This window comes from Haemaphysalis longicornis, unplaced genomic scaffold (assembly GCF_048455015.1).
Source record: "Haemaphysalis longicornis isolate Haplotype H1 unplaced genomic scaffold, Haemaphysalis longicornis Haplotype H1 scaffold_4, whole genome shotgun sequence".
Taxonomy (NCBI): Eukaryota; Metazoa; Arthropoda; class Arachnida; order Ixodida; family Ixodidae; genus Haemaphysalis; species Haemaphysalis longicornis.
Genome location: NW_027526361.1, coordinates 55,747,503 through 55,770,853, shown reverse-complemented (window position 1 = coordinate 55,770,853; position 23,351 = coordinate 55,747,503). Strand labels below are relative to the sequence as shown.

General features: G+C 49.4%; 1 protein-coding gene across 1 annotated transcript; it reads right to left on the bottom strand.

Moving 5' to 3' along the window:
• Positions 1 to 254: 254 nt before the first annotated feature.
• Positions 255 to 1,829, bottom strand: LOC144178667 (uncharacterized). Its single transcript, XM_077706674.1, has one exon. It carries the CDS (start codon positions 981 to 983, stop codon positions 255 to 257), a length of 729 nt encoding a protein of 242 aa, XP_077562800.1. The 5' UTR covers positions 984 to 1,829.
• Between the last annotated feature and the right edge of the window lie 21,522 nt (positions 1,830 to 23,351).

Below are 23,351 nucleotides of genomic sequence, written 5' to 3'. Positions count from 1 at the left end.
ACATATATATATATATATATATATATATATATATATATATATAAGAGAAGAAAAACTTCGAACAAGGTAAAAGCACGATTGTGGCCTACGTTTCAGCAAAGAGAACTTGCTTTCCTCAGGGCAATCTCTCGCCTGGCAGGCACGGTTTGTATATATATATATATATATATATATGCGCAAGTTTTGTTTGGCACATTTTCGCAATGTGACTTTTTTTTCACATTTGAAACAGTCACTAGTCAAAAAAGGGCAACTCACAGGAGGGTGGTGTCCTGCACCCGGTGACAGCTCGTTTTAGTCCCTTGCGATGCCTTCTTAGCAGGGCTCGTTTTTCTTCGTCCCGTCTTGCTTGGTTTTCCTTTTGGCGGAGATTTCTGCGTCCCTCGTTGCCAGTACACTTCCGTACTGTCAGAAAATTCTCCCGACTTGTTTGGTTGCAGCATCTCTTTCGTGTCCTGGCTCGCTGCTTCCATGGCGATGGCGACCTTGCACGCATGCTCCCACGTGATTTCTTCGTCCGGAAGGGCCAGTAACCTGCAGCGTACGGCTTCAGTGCGCAATCCCGCCACCAGCCGATCCAGCAGAGAGTCGTTCAGGAAATTGCCGAACTCACATGTCGAAGCCAGCTTCTTCAATTCTCCTATGAAGTCTGCAACGCTTTCATGTGGCGCTTGTTGGTGTTCGTTAAACCGATAGTGTTCGGCGACCAGTGAACGTTTCGGAGTGTAATGTTTCTTCAGAACACTCACCGCTTCCACGTACGATGCCTTGGCCGGTGTCTTGGGCAGCAGTAAGCTCCGGAGCGTGACATAGGCGGTTTCCCCTATGGCCGTTAGGAAGACTTGCAGTTTCTTCTCAGCAGCGATGTCATTGCCGGCAGCGAACAATTCGAAGCGTTCCAAGTACACCTCGAAATTACCGCTGTCCGGCTGGAACTCCGGCAACGTGCCGACAGTTTTGCTGTGCACGACGGGCGAAGTCATTGTAGAAGCTCGGTGCGCATCCCATCCTCGTCGCCACTTGTGGCAACCGGCAGCCGGGCAAGAGTGGAAAACGTTGCTTTATTTCCAGAGGCGTGCACTGGCAGCCTCACAACTGAAGAACGCGCACCCGAGCCGGGTGCGCCAATTTATACACAAAGCGTCGCTGCTGCGCACGCGCTGCCAGCCAACCGCTGCGCTGATAACACGATCGCGACACGACAAGTCCGTGCAAAGTTCCAGCTTGTCCCCAGTAGTCAATTTCGATGCAAGCGCCGGCAGGCCATCCCGAATGGCATTAAGTTCTGCTAGCAGGCTTGGAAGTGCACGGAGTGACTCGTACGCGCAGCTTTGATTTAGGGCAGGGTACGAGGAACACGTCAAGGCCGTGGTGACGAAGCAGTCGTATGCCCCGGCGTCCACAAAAGCCTGGACAACCAGCGGTTGCGTCTCAGGCGCCCAGTTAGGGACATGAAGGACGGAATCTGGAGGCTGGTGAAGGAAGCATATAGCAACAGTGATAGAGTATAGGTCGTTGCGGCAGTGAAGAAGCAAATCGGCTGAAATAGTGGCGAACAGCTTCGCTACCTTACGCGTGAATGTGAGCTGCCTTCATTTTTTGAGCACCTGGGGATGGTTAACGTGCGCCGAAATTTCTATCACCGCGGCGTTTTATCAGTTCTCCATTTGAGAAGCAGCCACCGCGGTCGGGATCGAACTCGCGTCCTTGGGCTCAGCAACACAACGCCTTCGCCACTGAGACACCGCGGCGGGCCACCTGCAGTACAAGCAGACCGAATTCAAGGCTGCCGCGCTGAAAGGATCACCCGACCAGGGTGCTGTGAAGTAAAAAAAGGTCACCTCACATTTTTAACAGCGAAGCTGTTCCTGGCCGAGGCTTTCATGGTGCGAAATGTGGTAACGCGGTCGCAGCGATGTGGAGAGAGCATACTCAGCATAGCCTAGCGAGGAGGAGAACAAGCGCCAAGCACACATGCAGCATAGAGATAATATACTACATGCAGCGAGCCAAGACAGTGCTTGAACTAAAAACTTTTCTGAACTTCTAAATCTGGTGTCAATGTTTGTACTTGTCAACATTGGTGAGCAAAAAGAAAATAGAAAGCATCTTTGAGGCAAGACAACAATACATAGCTTGATTTTTGTGATGGCAAATAAAAAATACGCTGTTAAAAAACAAAAAGCGCTCGCGGCGCCTCCTCATGGCAGTTCCCAAAGTTCAAAAGTGACAAAAGGTTCCAGTGGATGGCGCGAGCGGTTGAACACGGCAAAATGAATTGGCGAGAACAGGAATCGATCTGCTGTTTTTGAGAAGTTCTAAGAAGCTTAGCCTTGTGGTTAGGAAACGCCAGGCAGCTTGGCTGTCCACATCAGCGCTCGCTACGTCAAGCTAGTGCAGTTGGGCTAACTTTTTAAAGCTGAGCTTTACTGTTCTCACTGACAGCGTCTGTAACATGAAAACGCCGAAGTGAAAGTACGGTCCCTGCCTTTTTACAAGGACCATAGCGAAAGGAAAACACTGTGGTTGATTCCCCTGTCAATGGAATCAGTAAAACACGAAAGTTAAAGTGCAGCGAAATATCCAGCTGAGCATGATTTGCGGGTCGGCGGCTGTATTGTGGGTGTTCTTGGCGAGCGACGTCCTGCTGGCGGGTCACTTCGGCAAAGGTGTACTGGCGTCATTTCCGTTGCGGATATGACGTTAGTGAAATATTGGTGGATCCCGGCATAAAATACTTTCGTGTTAAAATATAAAACCCGAAAACCAACAACCCGAAATATAACGTATTCTTATTAAGGTTGCTTCCCCACAAGAAGACCCTGTATGCAGGGGTGCATCCTTTACAGGCCGCTTGCTTCGTTTTACTGGCGTCACTTCCGTGACGGATGTGACGTAAGTGAAATCTTCGCGAATCCCGGAATAGAACACTTTCGTGTTAACATCATGAACCCCTCCGTCTAACGGCGACGACGGTTGAACGCGAAGCTTTCTCGTCCTAGATTTTTTGGTTGCCAATCCCACACTGCGAGTACGTGCTACTCTGGGCGTGCGCACCACTTTTCTAGAATGCCCACAGCAACTCACGGGTGTGCACTCCTCAGGCCTAACGTGTGGGTTTGGGGCGTACTGCGCGAGCTGCTTGGCGTTCGCTTCGACCATGTCGAAATGGAGCAATCCGATAGCCACCGGCTTCATAACGCGATGGACCCAGGTTTCATTCCGGCCACGGGAGGCATTTTTTAAGTGCGAATGCACTTTATAAGCGACCCCAAACCATCCACCGCCGGCGGCGGCGGCGGCGGCGTCCGGCGGCGGCGGCGGCGTCCGCAGTGCTCCTCTATATTTAAAAAAGAAACAGCATCCGGCGCCAGGTTTCGATCCGAGGACTTTGCGGCCGCAGCGCGACGCTCTACCGACCAAGCCACGGACGCGACGCTGATATCAGTGTTAGTGACGCGCCTTATATCTTTAACTCATTCAAACTACGTCGTCAGCGGCGTGCGTTGGCGACTCAGCGGCGTTATAGCGGCTTGATAACTGCGTGGTGTACACGTGATACTACAAACCCGATGGAAGAGAAGGCGGCGAGGCGGTGGGCTGCGGGGGCCGAGCGCAAGCGCCGCAAGCGGGCCGACAACCGTGCATTCGCACTTTCACATTCTCCCCCTCGGGGAAATGCGGGGGAATTTTTTCCTTCACTTCGCCCATGGTCATTCATCATCATCGTCAGAGAAAGTTGGCTTTCCTGCAGGGCGTATTGGCGTACAGCGGCAAAACTTCGCGATAAAAAACGCTTCCGGTGGCCGGAATCGAACCTGGGTCCTTCGCGTTTATCAAACAGGCGTCTATCCGACTGCTTAATTTCTTTTTTATTATTATTAAATTCCTGTTTAGACATACACAAACAAAAGGCACATACACTGGTTAAAAGTCGCCAGCTGAAAGCCGGCTGACGATTGCCACACTAAAATCTTTTCAAAGAAGCAAGGTCATTCAACAACGCCACCCAGTCAAGCGGATGGCTCTGTATACTATATAGCTCTCTCATTTGCACCATACTTTCAATGAAGTTCTCGTGTACCGGACGGGCATTTAGATCAGCATGGCGTACACCCATCCTAGTCTTCCATAGACTGTGAAGGCCTAACAGCTTGAACATGTCACAAGTAATTCCTCCGTCGTTTACGACGGGCAAATACCTTACTCCGTGCGGCGTTAACGGTAGTTCTTTTTTGAGTGTTCTTTGCAGCACGTCCCAAAAGAATATTGGGTCCAAACAATAAAAAAAAAAACGTGTTCAATTGTTTTTGTTTTTTTACTTACAAACAGAACAGTTAATTGTCCAAGGAACGAAAAAGCCTTTTTCTTGCAACCATGCATTTACAGGTAATGTATTAGTGCGGAGTTTAAAGAAGGTCTTAACAGTGGATCTTACTGGCATTCTCTTAACCCGCTTAAGAACGTCCTGCCCTGGTGCTTGGGAATACACGGTTCTGTAAAGGGGTACCGGTAGCATTGTGTCGACTAAGTCTCTGTACAATTTTTGCTTTGTAATTGCGGATAAATATTCAAACGAAAATCGGCTTTGTAACATTTGGAATGCCACTGCCACTTCCTTGAGGTATCCATTAAGCCCTTGTCGGGGGCCGCCAACAGAAGACACTATAAAATTTGGAATGAAATTCATTAAGCTCACTTGTATAACTGTTTTCAGAAAGTCATTACTTTGGTCTCTGACAAAACAAAAACGTGACACTAATTGCAGTAGAAACAAATGGGAGAGACCGAGCCCTAGCTCCGTCTTTCACACGGCGGAACAAGTTAGTACGGCTAACTCTCTCCCAACTCGAGTTACAAATAAATTCGGCAAACACACGGTTCACCTTTTGTAGGCACATTCTGGACATACATAAAAAAAGTTTACAAATACCAGACTCTGGCAATGAGAAACACATTACATACGGCGGCCCTTGCGAACATCGAAAGATCTCGCCCCTGCCAAGCTGCGGCCTTTTCTTTTATCTTTTCTGTTTCATCGAGCCAGCATTTCTTGCTCCCACGATAATGGTTCAGCGGGACTCCCAGGTATTTCCCCGGCACCACAGACCACTCGATGTTCGCAAATCTTTCCGGCGTACAGTCCCAAGCGCCATGCCAGAAGCCCTGGCATTTGCGCCAGTTGATTTCAGACCCTGTTTGGTCACAGTATGTGGTCGCTACCCTTACGACTTCCAACAGACTTGCCCTGTCATCACAAAACATAGCCACGTCGTCTGCGTACGCAAGCAATTTCACTTCAGCCGCCAGTAGTTTAAAGCCTCGTACATTTTCGTTCTTGATTACTCGCACGCAAAACGGCTCGAGATATAAAGCGAAAAGCAGCGGGGCAAGGGGGCAACCTTGCTTCACAGACGATCTGACTTGGATGGTTTCTGTGAGGAACTTGTTAACAATAATTTGTGTGCTGTAATCTGTGTACACCATTTTGACCCCTTGCAGGATTACGTCGCCAACGTTGACATACTCCAATATACGCAACAATATGTCATGTGTCACTCGGTCGAACGCCTTCGCCAGGTCCAGCTGTAGCATCGCTACTCGACCCGCGAATGCGTCAACACATTCCAAAACGCTTCGTGCGACATGAATGTGGGTGCTTATGGATCTATTTTGTATACCGCAGGTTTGATGAGGCCCTACCAATTCCTTAATCACACTTTGCATCCGTTTGGCTAAAATCTTCATAAAAATTTTGTAGTCGACGTTGGTAAGGCTAATGGGTCGATATGCCTCAACGGACTGCAGCTTCTCCTGATCATCTGCCTTTGGAATTAGCACCATATGCGCAGCCCGAAAAGAAGGGGGTACTTGTTTTAACTCATAAGCTTCAACAAACAATCGGTTTAGAATAATGGCTAGCTGGCATTTGAACGTTTTATAGAATGACGCCCCGAGCCCGTCTGGCGCAGGCAACTTTCCTGGTGACAGCTCGTCTATTGCATTCTCTACTTCTTTGAGACATATGGGTTCTTCAAGGCGGTTTTTAATATCCCTACTCAAAATTGGCATCCAATGTAGAAAGTCTTTTTCGAATCCTTCCATTAGGCAATTCTTCTGACCAAACAATTTGTTGTAATGCGATACAAATGCTTGCTTAATCTTGTCATTTTCACATTGTACTTCGTTTTCAAAAAATATTGCCTTTATTTCATTTCTGCTGGCGTACCTCTTCTCATCAGCTAGAGCGCGTTTGGTGGGCGTCTCGCCCATCCAGAGTTGGTTAAAACGCGCTCTTATCGCTGCTGCTCTGTACCGTACTACGTCCAATGCCTCCAGATGATTCTTGACTTCTCTTATCTGCTTACTAAATTTACCGGGCTCAATTCCTTCCATGCATACAAGAAACTGCAATTGTTGTTGCAGTTCTCGCTCCTTTTTCCTTTCTTCGTGTCGAAGGATGCAACCCCTTTCAATGGCCAAAGTCTTTATCTCGCCTTTAAAGACCTCCCATGCAGCCGCGATGGTTATCGTTTCAGTCGTGAGTATCTGGTTCATCTTTTCTTTAGCCGCTTTTACGAAAAGTTCATCGTTCAGCAACCGATCGTTGAATTTCCACAAGTCCCAGTTGAACCGCGTCTTTCGTTCAATTTTTCCGATTTCAAACATGAGTAAGCTGTGGTCGCTAAAGGACACTGGTTTTACGCCATATTTGCTACAGTTTTGCAGCAGTTCCAGTGATACATAAACCCGATCAAGCCGTGCATTGCTTTCCCCTTGAAAGTGCGTGAAAGTGAGGTCGCACGCCGGATTGCAATACCTGACCGATGTCTTCTAAGTTATAGTCATGTGCCAATTCACTTAGAAAAAGTGCGCTGTTGTCCCTGACAGGCCGATTTCTAGCGCGGTCTACAGCGGAGCAAACAATTGAAATCACCGAGGACAATGATTATTTTTTCCGTATTTAAGTATTGTTCAATGCGCTCAAAAAAGACCTTTCGCTCAGCTTCATTATTTGGGGCGTACACACAGATTAGCCGCCAAGACATAGCACACAACTCAAAGTCTACGACAAGCAGTCGTCCAGATTCCCAGCTCACAACAGCCTGTTCCGCAACACCGAGGTCCCTACGAATAAAAACGGCGCAACCACCGGAGGTACCCACGGCGTGGCTCACACACACATTATAATGTGCACGGAAAGACGACACCATGTTATCAGTATGCTCTTCGCTCTCTATTTTAGTTTCCTGTACAGCAGCCACGTGTAGCTCATTGTCCTGAAATAGACGATTTAATTGGTATTGACGCCTTCTAGACCCAAGACCCCTAACGTTTAACGTTGCTACACGTAGTGCTGTCTGGAAATTAGCGCTCATGGTCATTAGTTGTACCAAATGCGCGGTACCTCTCCCAAAATGCATTGGCGTGTGACTCGCAATGTAGGGTTGTAGTTCTTGGCCTTCCCGACTCGTGCTGTTGAAGCGTAGTCCATTCCACGCACTTACGTAGATACTCGCGCGCGCGTGCGCGCGCACACACACACCCGTGATAACGCGGTAGAAATAAGGATGAAAAAAGCACTTCACAATCATTTCGAGCCTTGAACTGGTCCCTCGTCTGTCCGCGGGTCCCTAGCCTGCGAAAGCACGCAGCACTTGAGTGTCACGGTGGTTGTGCCCCCCCTGGCCGCTCGTCCGGTGGACTACTCGGCGGCACATTCATACTTGGGTGTCGAAGCGTCGGTGGTCTCAGCGGTGTCGCTTTCGGTGGTGGCTCGTCCGTGTTGCGTTCACCAGAGCGTCTTGCCTCGTTGCTCACGTCCCCGTGGGGACGCTTTGCGACAACGTTGGCGGTCGTTGGTCCGGTGGTTTCTTTCACTTCCCCAGTTTGACTCGGCGTCCCCGTGAGCACACCACTGGTTTCCGCGGTTGATGTGGCGTCCTCGAATTCCTGCCGAGGTGTCGGCAGCTCACCTTGGCGCTACATGGTTGCTTGCGCATCCTTTGGGGGCGTTTCCTCAACACGAGTGTGGGTGGGCGTTTCCTGCTTGGTGTTATTCTCGGTAGTCCCCATTGCAGATTCTTCCGCTTCGTCCTCGTCCATAAGGAACTCAGACGACTCGTCGTTCCTTGTGGGTCCTACGACTTTCGCGTACGTGCGCACACAGTTCGCCTCAGTATGTCCGAACCGGTGACAGACGGTGCACTTGGGTACACGGCATTCTCGCCTCACGTGACCCATTGAGTGGCAGCGCAGACAGAGTGGTGCCCTGCCCGCAACCACCAAAAGGGCGTTATCTCCCGCCACTCGAATCTGATGTGGGATATCTTCGATGTTTCCTCCTGCCTTCAGCTTGAGGGATACCGTGCGAGTTGTAGAGCCCTTGTCGGTCACGCCTTGCACAATCCATCTCTGTTTTGTTATTTCCGTCACCTTGCCGTACGGAGCGAACGCCAGCCGCACATCCTCGTCAGGTACAGCCGTGAGCTGAAGTAAACGGACCATGGGAGCGGTGGCCAAAACTAACCGCTGCGCCGTCTGGTTGCGCGGCGCCTGCTGTCGAGACCGCGCACAGCGCAGGCGCGGCCTACCAGCACAGCACACATGCCGCTATCGCTCGCTTCTTCACGATTGCCTCGCGCTCCGATAAATTGACGCCAGGGGAACCGCGCGGCCCTTTTGCTGTCTGCTGTTGAAACGGCGCGCTGGCGCAATCGGCGGCAATGCGGACCCGACGGCAGAGTTGGCGCGCTGGGTTTGTAGCTTTTTAAATGCAGAGCATTTCTTTAACTCACATGTAGCGTCCGCCGTCCGACCGCAAAAGCTCAGCGCGCAGGTGCGCCCTCTCCCCCACACCTCCTCTCCCGCATCACCTACCCTCCTCGCTCTCAACAACAGGTCCGCACCCCTCCCCCTACACTATATAAAAAAAATAATAGTTATCGGCGCCTGGTTTCGATCCCACGACCCTGTGGGCGGAACGCGAGGTACATGGTGCTCTTCCCACTGCGCTACAAAAGCGACACAGAATCAAAGGGTGCGAACGTGCCTTATATCCTTGACTCATTCAAACTACGCAAAGAAGCTGCTGATACACGGCAGCAGTTGCATCGATCTCGTCTTCACCAGTTGCTGCAACGCACGACCACTGCTTAAAGACCCCTTAACAGTACACTTTAGCGACCACGAAGCCGTCGTTCTCAGCGTCCAATACAACGACAACAGCAATAAATAAATAAATAACGACTTTCAACAACCTACTCCTTGCCTTCACTTCTTGCGTCACAAAAAAAAAAAGAAAAATTGGGCCCATCTCTCCACGAGGGGGGACTCGAGGGGGGACCACCACCCAAACACTAACGTTAAAACCAACCCTACGCGACGCATTTACTCGAGTCCCCCCTCGTGGGGAGATGGGCCCAATTTTTTTTGCACCCCCCCCCCCCCTCCGCCCCCGCGTCATATATTGAAGCAGATAATGAAGCAGAAAAAATTCACTGCGCAGTCGAAGAAAATAAGTCAAAACACCATCTTTGTCGGTTTTGAGGATAGATACGAAATTATAGGCGTCCTGAGGATGCCAGCGAAGTTGTAAAATTATTGATACTAAGCTTACATGAGGTTTTGACACATAATGCTGTGTTTAGGTATGTACTGCAATGCTTTATGAAACTTCGTTTGCCGTAGGCGGGATATGTGTCATTTCGCAAGTGCTCGCGGAAATCTAGCAGTCTTTTCAAGTTAGAGGCACCGACACATACATTTAATGTTCAAAAACTGCGTTGCGATTTGCGGTTCCATTGAATCTCGTTTTGAAAGCCCGGCGACTATGGAAACGCATACAAACTACAGTTTTCAATGCCATTATTTGCACTTGAAAACAGTATTGACAGTTCCCGCGCACTTCTGTGACAGGAGTTGAAATTGAAGAATTTCAACCAAAGAGGGATCGGTCAGTCGATCATTTAACATAAAAAGATTACTAGCTTACGGTCGACGGCATGCGCCAGCAAACGACTTTATAATTTAAATAAAGTTTATTTACACGTATTATTTTACAAAGCAATGCACAGGGCCGTCATTCTCAGGTGGGGGTCCGCAAAGAAAGGTCGGTGAAGACACTCCGGACTCCGTGGGTCCCTCGGCGATACTCCCAAGTTCCCTTTTTTCCAAATCCTGCCGCGAACTAAAAAGAGTGGATTTGCCGCATTGTATGCTAGAATAACTTCTCCGCACAGCACAAATTTTAAAGCTGGCTTTTTGCACAACGTTTCAATTATGCAAAAAAGCCACACTCAAAAGGCGGGTATAAAGAGATGTGTATGAGCGACTTTGGCTGCAAGGGTTAATTGTGTGACAATACGACACGTATCACCATATTTCATCGTGGGGTCGCCCACCACTTTTACAAGCCAACAAGGAGTCCTCGTAACGCGACTGGCCGAGAACCACTGACATAAAAAATCAGAGGTCAGGCAAATCCCAAGTCCTGCAGGCCGACCTATTTCCTTCACAACGCCATGCTCTTAAGTTTAATTACAGAAGTCCCGCCTCCAAAAGAGACGTCACAACGGAGAGTAAGGAGGACCTATATCAATTAACCGATACTAGGCCGCTGATCGGCCAAAAATGCAGTCAATTATGTACACAGATAGCCATATGACCAAACTCTAGCTCGCACTCTCATGCGGAAACTCCAAGGTGTTTATCGAAAAACACGCCACCGAAGAAACAACAAAACAACAGATCTCAATTGAGAAGCTTGCACCACTCAACAATCAAACCTCGGGTGCTCCGTATGAATTCCGAGCCATGCAATGCACGCCTAAAATTAAGCTCTGCACAGAAAATTCCCTTCTTTGATAGCCGGCGCCGGCATTCGAAGAAGACGGGCTGCACGCGCATTACAAAAGAGCCATCACTCACTCCTTCGTCAACATATCTCTGCGGTAGTGGCTACAGCCGTGGACCCGCAAGAAATCGAAACGCGACTGCGTAGTTTTAGCAACATAATCCGCGTGGACACATTTATCGCGTTCACTCTGTTTAAACCTCCTGACCTTTCGACTGACCTCACAGTTCTCGTGTCTTTACTGGGAGCTTCTATCTACCATGATTCTTGACTCAAGTGAGAGAGAGAGAGAGAGAAAGCACTTTATTGAGCTTGCGCGGTCAGAAGGCGGTTGTGGCTGCCGGTTTGTGCCGGGCAGCGACGTCGGTGGCTCTAGTGACCAGGGAAAGTTGGACCTCCTGGTCTGAGCTCGCCAGTGCCTCCTCGCACTGCTCATTGGAGGAAATGGGGGGGAAAGGGTCTTTGATGCATCCCCGTATGATGTGGGGAAGGGTGGCGAGGGCTCCGCATGCTTTACAGTTTGGTGAGGGGTAAAGGGAAGGGTGGATGAGGTGGAGCTTGGCTGGGTTCGGAAAGGTGTTCGTTTGGAGGACTCTCCACGTGTGCTCTTGTGCGGGTGTGCAAAAACACTGGTAAAAATGTTAGGACGATGCTGCATGTACTACGTAGTGAAGTCCAACCGGAAATTGCTATACGCACTACCCATATAACGCCATCTATGGGTGCTGTCAGAAACACTTTTTTTTTTGTTTTTTTAACGTACGTGGTTTGAAGCGTTCGGCCGGTCGACATGGCTGCTTTTCGTCGCTTTTGACCGATCCATGGATGGATCGATCCCACCAATCTTGTTGCGACAAATCACGGTAATAAAGCGCAAGTCTTAAAGGGACACTGAAGTGATTTGTAAACAATGCGGGATTACGAGCGCAAATTGTAGTCCGGTGTCCCTAGGCCCTCTTTCGACCACTCTGAGCGCGTTTACGCGAATTTATTTAGTAGAAAAATTAATTCGAAAATGCTGTCCTCCTCTCTGTACGCTCGCCCATTTTCTGTGGCGTTTTCGTGTGACATAGGGAGGAGCCGAGCTCGCAATTGGCTGCGCTACTGCACGGCCCGCCGACCTTCCGCGACCGAGTCAGTCGGCCCAACGTTTAGTCCGCCGGCCGCCGACGGGTCGTCGCAATTCGCTCGATCAGTTAAAACTAAGCCACAACACGTTTGTGAATGGAATAATGCGCCTTTCTTTACTTCGTTAGTTTGTACACTGTATCTAGCTCCAAGTCAAGGTCGCTTCACACAAGCGCTGCACAAGCGCACATGCGACGCTTCGCTGTCTGGTACGCCAGTAGGAAAATACAAGACCTCTTGAAGGGGGAGAAGAGTCAGCGAAGTCAATATATGTACTAAGGAAATAAAATCAACTTATATTTTTACCGTACAGCGTAAAACTAGGGTGCGGGAAGCACTTTTTTGCGCTGAGCGAACAAGCACAGCGGTCAGCAGCACGACTACGCATCTGCGAACGCTTTTCCATCTAAGAAATGCAATTGCTAGACGTGAGCTATTGTGGAAACTCGGGGGACGCTTACTGCACGAGCGCAATACAACAAAAAGTCACCAAAGCTGCTTGAAATACTAGAACTAAATAAAAGTGTAAACTGCTTATACATTATATACCTTATTTTTGCAAGGTGACCGTGGCTCGCCCCGTGGCCGAGGGGTCTCGAGCGCCATGTATGTCATTGCATATGTTTTGCCAGTCACAAGTTCGAATCCCCGCGGGTGCGTGCTTTTTTTTTATAAGTTAACTTTTTCGTTTTTCGCGATGTTTTTTATACTGAGTTCACCTTTTTTTTTTTTTTGGCCCGCACCGTTCATTGCTCCACGAACTAGTCCACAGAATTCGCGCAGGCTGGCACTGGCGCGCTAGCGAGTTCTCGTTGGCGTGCTGCTGCCATAAGCACCGAGTGCTTGCGGGCACTGGGCACAGGCCAGAATCAACAGACCCTTGGCCTGGTGCGAGCATGCTTTTTACGATACAGGCATGAGTGAGGCAAGCTCGAAATATGGGGAAAAGCGCATGTATTTGAGCGTCTGCGGGGATGCGGAGGGCGTTCATGCACATCGTAGGCCTTGGCTAGTGAATGCTACGATTGCAAGCCGTCCTGGGAGGCTTATGTTATGCAGTTTACAGCCGACAACATGGCAGAAGCGCGGTACTACTATTACTGGGATATTGAGAATGCCCATCCAACGACGCCATCGGATGTCAAACATATTGTTTTCCAGAACCGAAACCGAAACCGAAACTTGTTTGATTGCTAACCTTGGGCATCGTCCAATCACGGTGCCCCCTCCTCCCAACGTCACAGCTTAGTTGGTGCGGCCGCCGCAAACCGCGCATGGTAGTTTTTCTTCTTTCGCGCTTTGTAAAATAATTACCGATTTGTCAACCGGATAAACGATAAAAAGTGTGCTAATTTGCGCCAGTCTACGCAGTGCAAGCAAAAACAGGAGCTTGACAAATTCACTTCAGTGTCCCTTTAAGTCGTGGGCCGGGCTGATGTACACGATTCGCGCCAGGGCCGTCAAGCTGGCGTGGCAACTTTCCGATCGCGCCGTCAACACACCGCAGTGGTTCGAAGACGGCTTGCCCAAATACCCAAGGTAGGTATTTCTGGCCTCGTTGGTTTGTCCCGTAACGCATGCTTTACTGGTGTTGAAGTAGGAGACCCGCATCGACCACCGAGCTTGTGTTTCCGTCACCAGCCTTTCCAGCCGATGCGCGAGCATGCATGCGTTGTCGCGTGGTTCCTTAACAGCCGGCCCGTGCAACTGAACGGTGCGAACGCGTATTGTATGCCTTCAGCGCGTTTCCCCTCGCCTTGTTAAATGTCGTTGCATGCATTGTTACAAGTGGGATGACGCATAAGGACAAGCACTTTTTTAATCAACAAGTGTGATGCTATAATGATAGATGGGGGGAGTCAGTGCTGATGCTTGGATCCGCTTCCTAGTGCCGAATAGGCATGGAGGCGCATACCTTTCTCAAGGCCAAAACATCGTTCCAAGTTGTAGTGAAAGTTGTGGAACAGACCATGAAGGCACCCGTGCCCTTTTTCTTATCGTTTCTCTTTGAATCAGTCTCGTATTTATGCATTGAGAACCAATTCGGCCAGCGGCACACTTTATTAGGATTAGGCACACTTTAGCAGGATTTTATCTTGAGGGGGCCGGCAAATCCAGTTTCACGAAGGAAGAGGCAGAGGGCATGGGGGAAGGTGCAAGTGCTGGGGTAGCTGGGGGGGGGGGGGGGGGGGGGGGGCGCAACATGTATACGTTCCCATTCTGCAGTATGATTCTAATCTTGTACATTGCTATTTTGAATCAGAAGTGGTTTTCTTTGGGTGGCAATTACTTTTTCCTAAAAAAATGTAGTTCTTACTGTAAACAGCACCAGGCAGCAAAAAAAGGATATCAGTTCTAACTGCGGAGGAAAAAGGTTCACGTCAATTTATAAGACTACGACAGCTTCTGTATGTGGTGTGGTTCCAGTTGGGCTAACAAGTGATTTGCAAAAAAATTGGACACCACTTCACACTGTGTGGTCGCATACAGTTCTGCACCATCTGCCCCAATTTTCTGTGACTGGCAATAAAAACTGGCTGCTTCAAAATAATAATGAAGAAATTTCTTAGCCACATTTACATTCAGGCAAAAAGTATTGTGCAGCCATTTCATGTAATAAGAGTTGGTATGGAAAATCATGCTCAATAGGTTTTTCACGAAAGTTGGTTTCAAGAATTGAAATTGGGCCAGTAGAACAAAAAATAACACAAAATGAAGAAGGTCCTGGGTTTTGCCATGTATATTTTTTTGCACTTTTTCTATCATGTATAGAAGGAACACAGCCGTATTGCTAATTATATTGCACCTTTGGTTTTACAGGTCACCCAGAAAGGACAGCACCAACTGAAGCTGAGGATATGGTCTAATAAAAATTTACTTTATATTGTAAAACAATGGCAGTGTTGATGTCTTCTTGAAAGTGTAAGAAACAACAGCCTTGGACCTTCTGCATGGAGACTTATTTTTGGATAACCTGAAAACAATGTGAAATAGTTAACTCGTTTCTTCTTGTCTTCTTTTTCTTGTAGGGTGGAGGGTGCTTCTATTTTTTTCAGGTTGTTTTGAGTTGACTGTTTTTCACGATTGGTTCAATTATTTAAGCATTCTGGAGCAGACATATTCTCATTACAACTGAGCAGACGTCGCCTGACGTTTACCATGCTAAGTGTCACACGTGCACCCTGCATGCTCACCATGAGCACGGACGAGTTGCATTGTATGAATGAAGATAGCACAGAATTCTTTTATCAGCATGTAACCACCTAAGAGTCACATACTGGAGCAAAATCATGGGCATCTTATGTGCATAGAAATAATAGCAGTTGCCCTGCCAGCTGGAAAACATACAATTCAAACAACGCAGATGCTAATCAATATAATTCCGTCTGCTTAGAAATGGTCTCTTTCCTGTATTTTCTAGTTTACAGATGTAACATGACGCTTGGCTGCAGCAGCTCTGATAAACTAGAAAGTGTCAACAATGAAGAGATGGGCATTGCTTCCACATAATTTACAGATATAATTTTTTTTTTTACTAGGCGAGTCTTTGGATCTTGGTAAGAAACTGTTACAATGCACAAAGTAAAACGTGGTGGACAAATGGCACTGCTAGCATGTGACATAATGTACGTGAAAGAAAAAAAGTTCTATACATCTTCTTTTACCTGTGTCTGCATGTTGAAAGCGCCTTTATTTACCAAAAGAAGGCCGAGTGGGAAGAGGGGTGTAAAACGTTTAAAGGTCACATTGCAAAAGAATGTTTCCTAAGCGTTTCTTAAACACTATGGATGAGCTGCTTTACATCAGAAGCGTTTCTTACTATCACATTTAGCCCCGGTGACTTTCTTGCACAGCTTAACCGCCATGCGAAAAAGCCAACTGTAACAGCTCGAGGCAAGGTGTACATACACATATGAGCACAGGTGCATGTTCTCCCGTTTGTACTCAGGAGTTCCTGTAGAACTTGCTTTAATTAACTGCTGCGTAGTCAATCAAAAGTGGTGTTTTGTGCGCCGCCGAAACCACAACGCGCTAAGAGGCACGGGGCAGAGTTGTAGACACGTATCTCACTCAGGGATCTTTAGTGTTGATCGAAACATCGGGTACACGCAGTAATTTTTCGCCTTCATCGTAAATTCAACGCAGCCTTGGCTGCCGGGAATGGAACCCGAGACATTGTACCCCCTGCAGCCATGAGAGACCATGCGAGATCTGAGCAATCTGGCGCCTGATAAATCTTATTAAGGCGAATAAAGCCGCCGTGGGATATTATTTAGAGAGTTGGCAATACCCAGGAATGAACAGCTTCGGGCTACACATACTTGCTTACACAAAACTCAAAAATAAAATAGACAAAAAATGAAGCGGCCGGCCCGACCCAACATACGATATGTTGATCAACACCGTATTAACCGTATGTTGTGCGCCGGCTGCCCGCGTAATTTCTGTTCCTGCCTCGATTAAAAGCTCAAACGCGTCGTAAACGTCCTGTGGGCAGCCATAATCTATTTCGCGCCCATGACTGCAGCGCAAACTTTTCCGTGACCGAAAAGGTACGTTGCCGTTCGTACGGAGGTCGCGTCAGCCCGCCACCAAGCAAGCTCGGGAGTGTTTCTGACAGCTCCTCATAGATGGTGCTATATGGGTAGTGCGTATGACGGCTAGGGTGCAAAAACTGTGCCCACCCGATATAAAGGGGATACCCACATCATCATCATCATCATCATCATCATCATATAGCAATTTCCGGTGGGACTTCACTACGTAGTACATATAGCATCGTCCAAAATGTTATGCACTTCGCCAGATCACCTCCGCCCGTTTCGGGCATAATACGTGACATCCAGACTTTCCCAGATGCGACGGAAGGCCGAAAACGTTCCCACACGTGTGCTCCGCACCCCCAACGCACATCAGCCCAGCCGACACACAACCAAATAAACAAACAATCAAAACAAGCAAAATAGCCCGTACACAAGCACCCACGTTGGGCGGCCCTTTTAAATGCAGAGCATTTCTTTAACTCACATGTAGCGCCCGCCGTGCGTCCGCAACAGCTCAGCGCGCAGGCGCGCCCTCTCCCCCACTCCTCCTCTCCCGCATCACGCTACCCTCCTTGCTCTCAACAACAGGTCCGCACCCCTCTCCCTACACTATATAAAAAAATAATACTTACCGGGCGCCTGGTTTCGATCCCACGACCCTGCGGGCGGAACGCAAGGTACATGGTGCTCTACCCACTGCGCCACAAAGCCGACACAAAACGGAAGGCTACGAACGCGCCTTATATCCTTGACTCATTCAAACTACGTCAAGAAGCTGCTGATACAACGCATTCACTACCTGCGGGCGGAACGCGAGGTACATGGTGCTCTTCCCACTGGGCCACAAAACCGACACAGAATGAAAGGCTACGAACGCGCCTTATATCCTTGACTCATTCAAACTACGTCAAGAAGCTGCTGATACAACGCATTCACTACCACCAACTCCCCAAACACTAAACGTTAACGGGCCCCCTATGCGACGCATTTACTCGAGTCCCCCTCGCGGGGAGATGGGCCCTTTTTTTCGGATGTATTTACTGCAATGCTCTCCCGCTGTGACCTTGTGATACCTAAGAACAGAAAGGGCACGAGACGTATACGCAGCCACAGCACGCTATGTGTGACAACGTAGAACCATTGCCGCATAATCAGGTGAGTCGCACCGTTTTCAATATAGGGCGGTGCCCGGCAGTGCTCCTCTAACTGCGCGGCGTGATTCCCCTGGCGCTGATTTATCGAAGCAAGAATTAGTCGCGAAGAAGCAATGGACCTCTCCCGGGGTACGTCACGCGGCGGCCGTGACGTCACGGAAAGCGCACGTGCTGGGTGTGGCCGGGAGGGTGGTTGGCAAAACATTCGGACCGGCGCGCGGGGCGTATGCAGTGAGGCTGCATTAGACGCGCGCAAAAGTGGAGTTTTTGTTTATGTGTTGGCCTTTCTGGGGCCGGTGGGCTGCTGTGCTCTGGGCTACGCAAATCTTGCGTGCAGAATCAGCGGCATCAGACTTTTCAGAGTCCCCAAAGAGGTAAATTCGGCGTGTATTGTGGATGCGCGCAATGTGCCGAAGAGGCTGGCAGCCAAAGCAGCGACATAGTCTGCTCTTACTCGTAGCAACATTTCGCATTCTCGAACTTCTTCTGTTCTCCAACGCGCAGTCATACCGTCTACATTGGCAGTCCGCGCTGATTCGTGCCATGAAATGATGCTGTTTATCTGCCATCTGCTATCATGCAGCACCAGCAGAAATTTGGCCAAGGGAATCGCAGGGGGTAGGGAGCAGAGGGAAATTATCTTGCTGCTAAATATTGTCATGTTTTGAGGAGGTAGAGTAGTGTATTAAAAACACACTGAATGCCTAACCTGCTTAGGCGACGCGAAATAAATGTTTCGATGAGGGATCCGCGATAGCCGCCAGATCGACAACGACAACTTTGGTCTTATGGGGGGATCTGTTCGAGACGAACGAAATTCTTTGCTTGTAAGTGCAATAAATTTTTACCTTGATCAATTATATTCTGTCTTGAGGATGCGGCAAAACAGATCTGGTTGCCGTGCTCACATGTAGCATCATGCCTTCGGCGCGAGATGGGCAGCTCGCGCGACTCGAAAAAACTCGAAAAATCTGTTTGCCCTAAGCAAACAGACTCAGTGAATGTATTCTTTTGTTGCGGCCTCCCGACGCTGGCGTATGCAGCGGGCGTACAAGGACACTAACTTTACCTATCATAAAATAATGACTACCGAAAATTATTGCAGTGCACTGTCGCAAGAAACGCACTAACCATATGTGGCTTCTATGTTACTCTCACAATGACGATGAACCGTTTCCCGATTTCACTGTGGAAAAAGGTAACAAAACAATCGGTCAATCACGTAGACAACGAGAACATCATCGCGATATTTTTATTTGAATAATTTTTGGCTTTTGCTCTTCATATTTTTGTTTCGTTTCTGCTAATCTTACTTTTTAACTAATTAATGATTTGCGTTTCTTTTTTCCCCTCGACATGAAATCGTGTGTCCGCCACTGTCTACGGGCGACGCAACGGGACCAAGAACAGGGAGCGTATACGCTGCCTGAGGCACCGCGCTCAGCTTAAGCGGACCTGGAAAGCAACGATGAATGAGCCTTCCTTGGTATATGTCCGAACACAAAGAATCTTAAAAAACATTCTTGGAATGCGTCGCAAGAGCACCAACCTTCAGAATGACTCGTTTAGGCTGTTCTGTCGCGCACTGATTATCCGAAAGCGTCGCCCTTCAGTTCATCTTACGGTAAACGAAAGTGTTGCGGAGGTTGTACATGCGGAAAGCTACATGGAAGTACGACGGCCACAGCTAGGATAGCTAGACCCCCACCTGCAATGTAGGCGGCCAGTGACGGCCCGAACCAACGGCACATCGTTCCTTTCGGGCGCCGCGCGGCCAGGCCGAGCCGTCGGCGCAGGCGCTTTCTACCAACCGCCACCGCACTTCGCGGCCGCCAGCAGGCGCCACCCGTCGCGCACGTGCGCTTCGTGACGTCACGGTGTTTACATACAGGGAGAGGTCCATTGATAGTGGCATGCATGGAAAACTGGTTGGCCGCGCCTGCGCTGTGCGAGGCTGTGTGCGAGGTCTCGACAGCAGGCGCTGCGCAACCAGACGGCGCAGCGATTAGTTTTGGCCACCGCTCCCGTGGTCCGTTTACTTCAGCTCAAGGCCGTACATTGTGAAGTAGCCAGTGCAACTTCATCCGCACGTCCTGGTTGATAGGGTCAATCACGAAACACCGCTTCACTTTAAATTCCGTTTCGGCGGCCAATTTCTTCGCAGCTTCAGTGCTGCTAAACGTCACGGCCCACACATGGCTCATCTGATACGCCGCCAAAGCGATAACTTCGGGGAGCAGCGACAGACGAGCCAGTGCGTCGCGAAAATCTTCTACCCGATATGGGCGAGCGCGGAGATCACCGAGTAAAAATAAAGCGTTGACAACACTCTGACCTGTTGGCAGGGTAGGCAGCGTAACTTGATAATCCTCGTTTCCATTTCCAAACGTCCGGTTTCCGCGGCCTTGCTTGGCCGCTGTAGCCGCCCCTGACGGAGCATCCATCCTGCGTCCGTTCACTCTCGTGGCCGGAAGCGGAATGACTGCTTCATTTCGACATGGTAGAAGCGGTTTGGAAAACTTGGACGATAACCAAACAATCCGTCACGAGAATGCTTCGCGCTCAACCATCATCGTCTTTTGAAGGAGGGGTGCATGATTTTTTTGTTTCCCTTTAACAGATCAGAACTAAATCTCACTAGCTGCAGGCATAAATGATGAACGTGTGTCACATTTCGTGGTGGGGTGTATGTGGGATTTCTTAACCGGCATTAAAGCAAAATTTTGTTCAATAAGAGTGCACCGAGGGGACACCGGTTCCTCGAGGTCATGCCCGGTGTCCCCTTGGGGCAACACAAGGCCAACGATAGTCTAGGTCCCAGAGATTGGTTTTGGAGGGGGCGAATTATGGGCGGGCGAATTTTTTAGATGCGGCGCTGAGAGGAGCATCTCTTGCCGGCGGCCCTGTCCTGCGTCCGTCGTCGTTGTCGTCCGCGTCCGCACAGCTGCGTCTCTCCTCCGCTCACCCCCTCTCCTCTCTCCGATAGCGAACACTCTCGCCCAACATCTGCGGGCGCGTGGCGCAGCGCACTCTCACTCCGCCGGTGGGCGGAGTGAGAGTGCGCTGTGCGCATGTGCAGTACTAGCTCTCCGCGGTCTCCTCTCCTTCGGGTGCGTGCCGCGCTCCGGCCGGTCTCTCAGTCGACGGTCGCCCGCGCTTGCGTTTGCTCTCTCGTAGTACCGACGATTGCTTGATGCGACGGTTCCTTTAATAAAGCCTCCGTCTAAACGACAACAACAACAACGTCTCTCATTATGCTCAAAATTACGCCCGCATCCCCTCGCGTGGAACCCAACGATGTGATTGAAACACAATTCACGTTCACTACGCGTTTCACGAAATTCGACTAATCGACCCAACGGAAACACCCAACGGAACCCCCTTCAGCGTCGCATCACACCAGGGTTCCCGCGAGGGGAGGTGGGCGTAATTTTTTTTTCTGGGGGGGGGGGGGGGAGGGGGGGGGCGCATTAACAACCGTTCACCTTCTTGCACCAGTTTTTCGGAGAAGGTTATAACATGCCGGCGTGCGCGGGCATGCGAATAACCCGATTGCGCACAATCACTTAGCAGGAAAGTAGTTTTTGTCCCCCCTTATGCGGTACAGCGGCTGGCCCGAGCCCGCATTTCTGACGGTCGCAACACGTTTGCGACCTCGCACAAGTAGAATGCTTAAAAAAACAAAAAAGTAAAAAGCTGAAGACCCCCTTGGGGGGGGGGGGTGCGATCGCCTTCTTCGCCCACCCCCCTTGGGACCACCGCCACTGGGGCAGTGAAAGTGCAAAAGCTCTATCTAGTTCAGCCGAAGGCGGAAATTTTGGGCCAGTGAAAGTGCCAAAGCTGATGGCGGAAATCTTGGGTTAGCCAAAGTGGCAAGACTATTGTCCAAGAAGATGGCGGATGTTTTCAGCAGTGAAACTGCCAAGCCTACAGTTCGAGAGATGGAAATTTTAGCGTCGCCACAGTGCCAAGGTATATATAGTCCAGCCAATGGCAGAAATTTTAGGCCTGTGATAGTACTAAGGCTATGGCAGAGACTGTGATAGTCCAGAGGCCTATGATAGTCCAGATAGGCCTGTGGTAGTCGAGAGGATGGCGGAAATTTTGGGGCACTGAAAGTACTCATGGCTATGGTCCAGCCGATGGTGGAAATCTTGTGACAGGATAGTTCAGCCTATGACGGACATTTTGGGTCAAGTACTAAACCTGTAGCCCAGTCAATGGCGGACACTTTAAGGCAGTGAAAGGGCCAACGCAGCCAATTTTGGTGCAGTGAAAGGACCAAGGCTATAGCCCAGCCAGTGGTATAAATCTTGGGGCAGAGATAGTTGAGCCGATGGCAGAAATTTTGGGGCAGTGCAAGTACGAAACCTATAGCCCAGTAAATGGCGGACACTTTGGGGCAGTGAAAGGACCAACGCTATAGTCCAGCCGATGGCAGACATTTTGGGGGCAATGAAAGAACCAAGGCTATAGCCCAGCCAATGGTAGAAATCTTGGGGCAGAGATAGTTCAGCCGATGGCGGGACTTCTGGGGCAGCGAAAGGACCGAGGTCTCCCAGCTGATGGGCGGACGTTTGGGGGCAATGAAAGGAAGAAGGCTATAGCCCAGCTAATGGCAGAAATCTTGGGGCAGAGATCAGCCGATGTCGGAAATTCTGGGGCAGTGCAAGTACCAAACCTGTAGTCCAGTCAATGGCGGACATTTTGGGGCAATGAAAGGACGAAGGCTATATCCCAGCCAATGGCAAAAATCTTGGGACAGAGATCAGCCGATGTCAGAAATCCTGGGGCAGTGCAAGTACCAAACCTGTAGTCCAGCCAATGGCGGACATTTTGGGGCAGGTAAAGGACCGAGCATATAGCCCAGTCGATGGCGGAAATTTTGCGGCAGTGAAAGTGCCAAGGCTATAGTCCAGCTGACAGTGGAGACTTTGGGACAGCCAAAGTGCCAAGGTGTAGTGCATCCGATATCAGAAATTATAGGCCTGTGAAATTACTAAGGCTGGCGGATGGCCGTCCATAGGGTGGCGGAAATTTTGTGGCAGTGAAAGTACTAAGGCTATAGAACAGCCGATGAACGAAATTTATGGGCAGTGAAAGTGCCGAGGCTATACCCCATCCTATGGCGGAAATTTTGTGGTTGCCGAAATGCCAAGGCTATGTTTCACAGAATGTCGGAAATTGAGGGGCAGTGATAATTCCAAGGCTACAGTCCAGCTGACAGCGGAAATTCTGGAAAAGCCAATGTGTCAATGCTGTAGTGCAGCTGATGGCAGAAATTTTGGGCCGAAAAAGTACTAAGGATATAGTGGCTATAGTCCAGAGGTTGGCGGAAATTTCGGACAGTGACAGAAATTTTGGGGCCCTGAAATTGCCAATATGATGGCAGAATTTGTGCAGCAGCCAAAGTGCCAAGGGTATATATATTCCAGCTGATAGTCCAGACGATGTGGGAAATTTTGCGGTATGAAAGTACTGTCTGTAGTCCAGCCGATGGGGGAAATTTTTTGGGCAGTGAAAGTACCAGGGCTATATTCCAGCAGGTGGAGATAATTTTACGGATAGTGAAAGTTCTGAGGCATAGTCCAGCAATGGCAGAAGTTTTGGGGCAGCAAAAGTGCTAAGGCTATAGATGGCGAAATTTCGGTGCAGTGTAAGTTCTAATGC

Bases quoted from the DNA above. Each gene is read 5' to 3' on its own strand.
- LOC144178667 (XM_077706674.1), bottom strand. From the start codon at position 983: ATGACTTCGCCCGTCGTGCACAGCAAAACTGTCGGCACGTTGCCGGAG.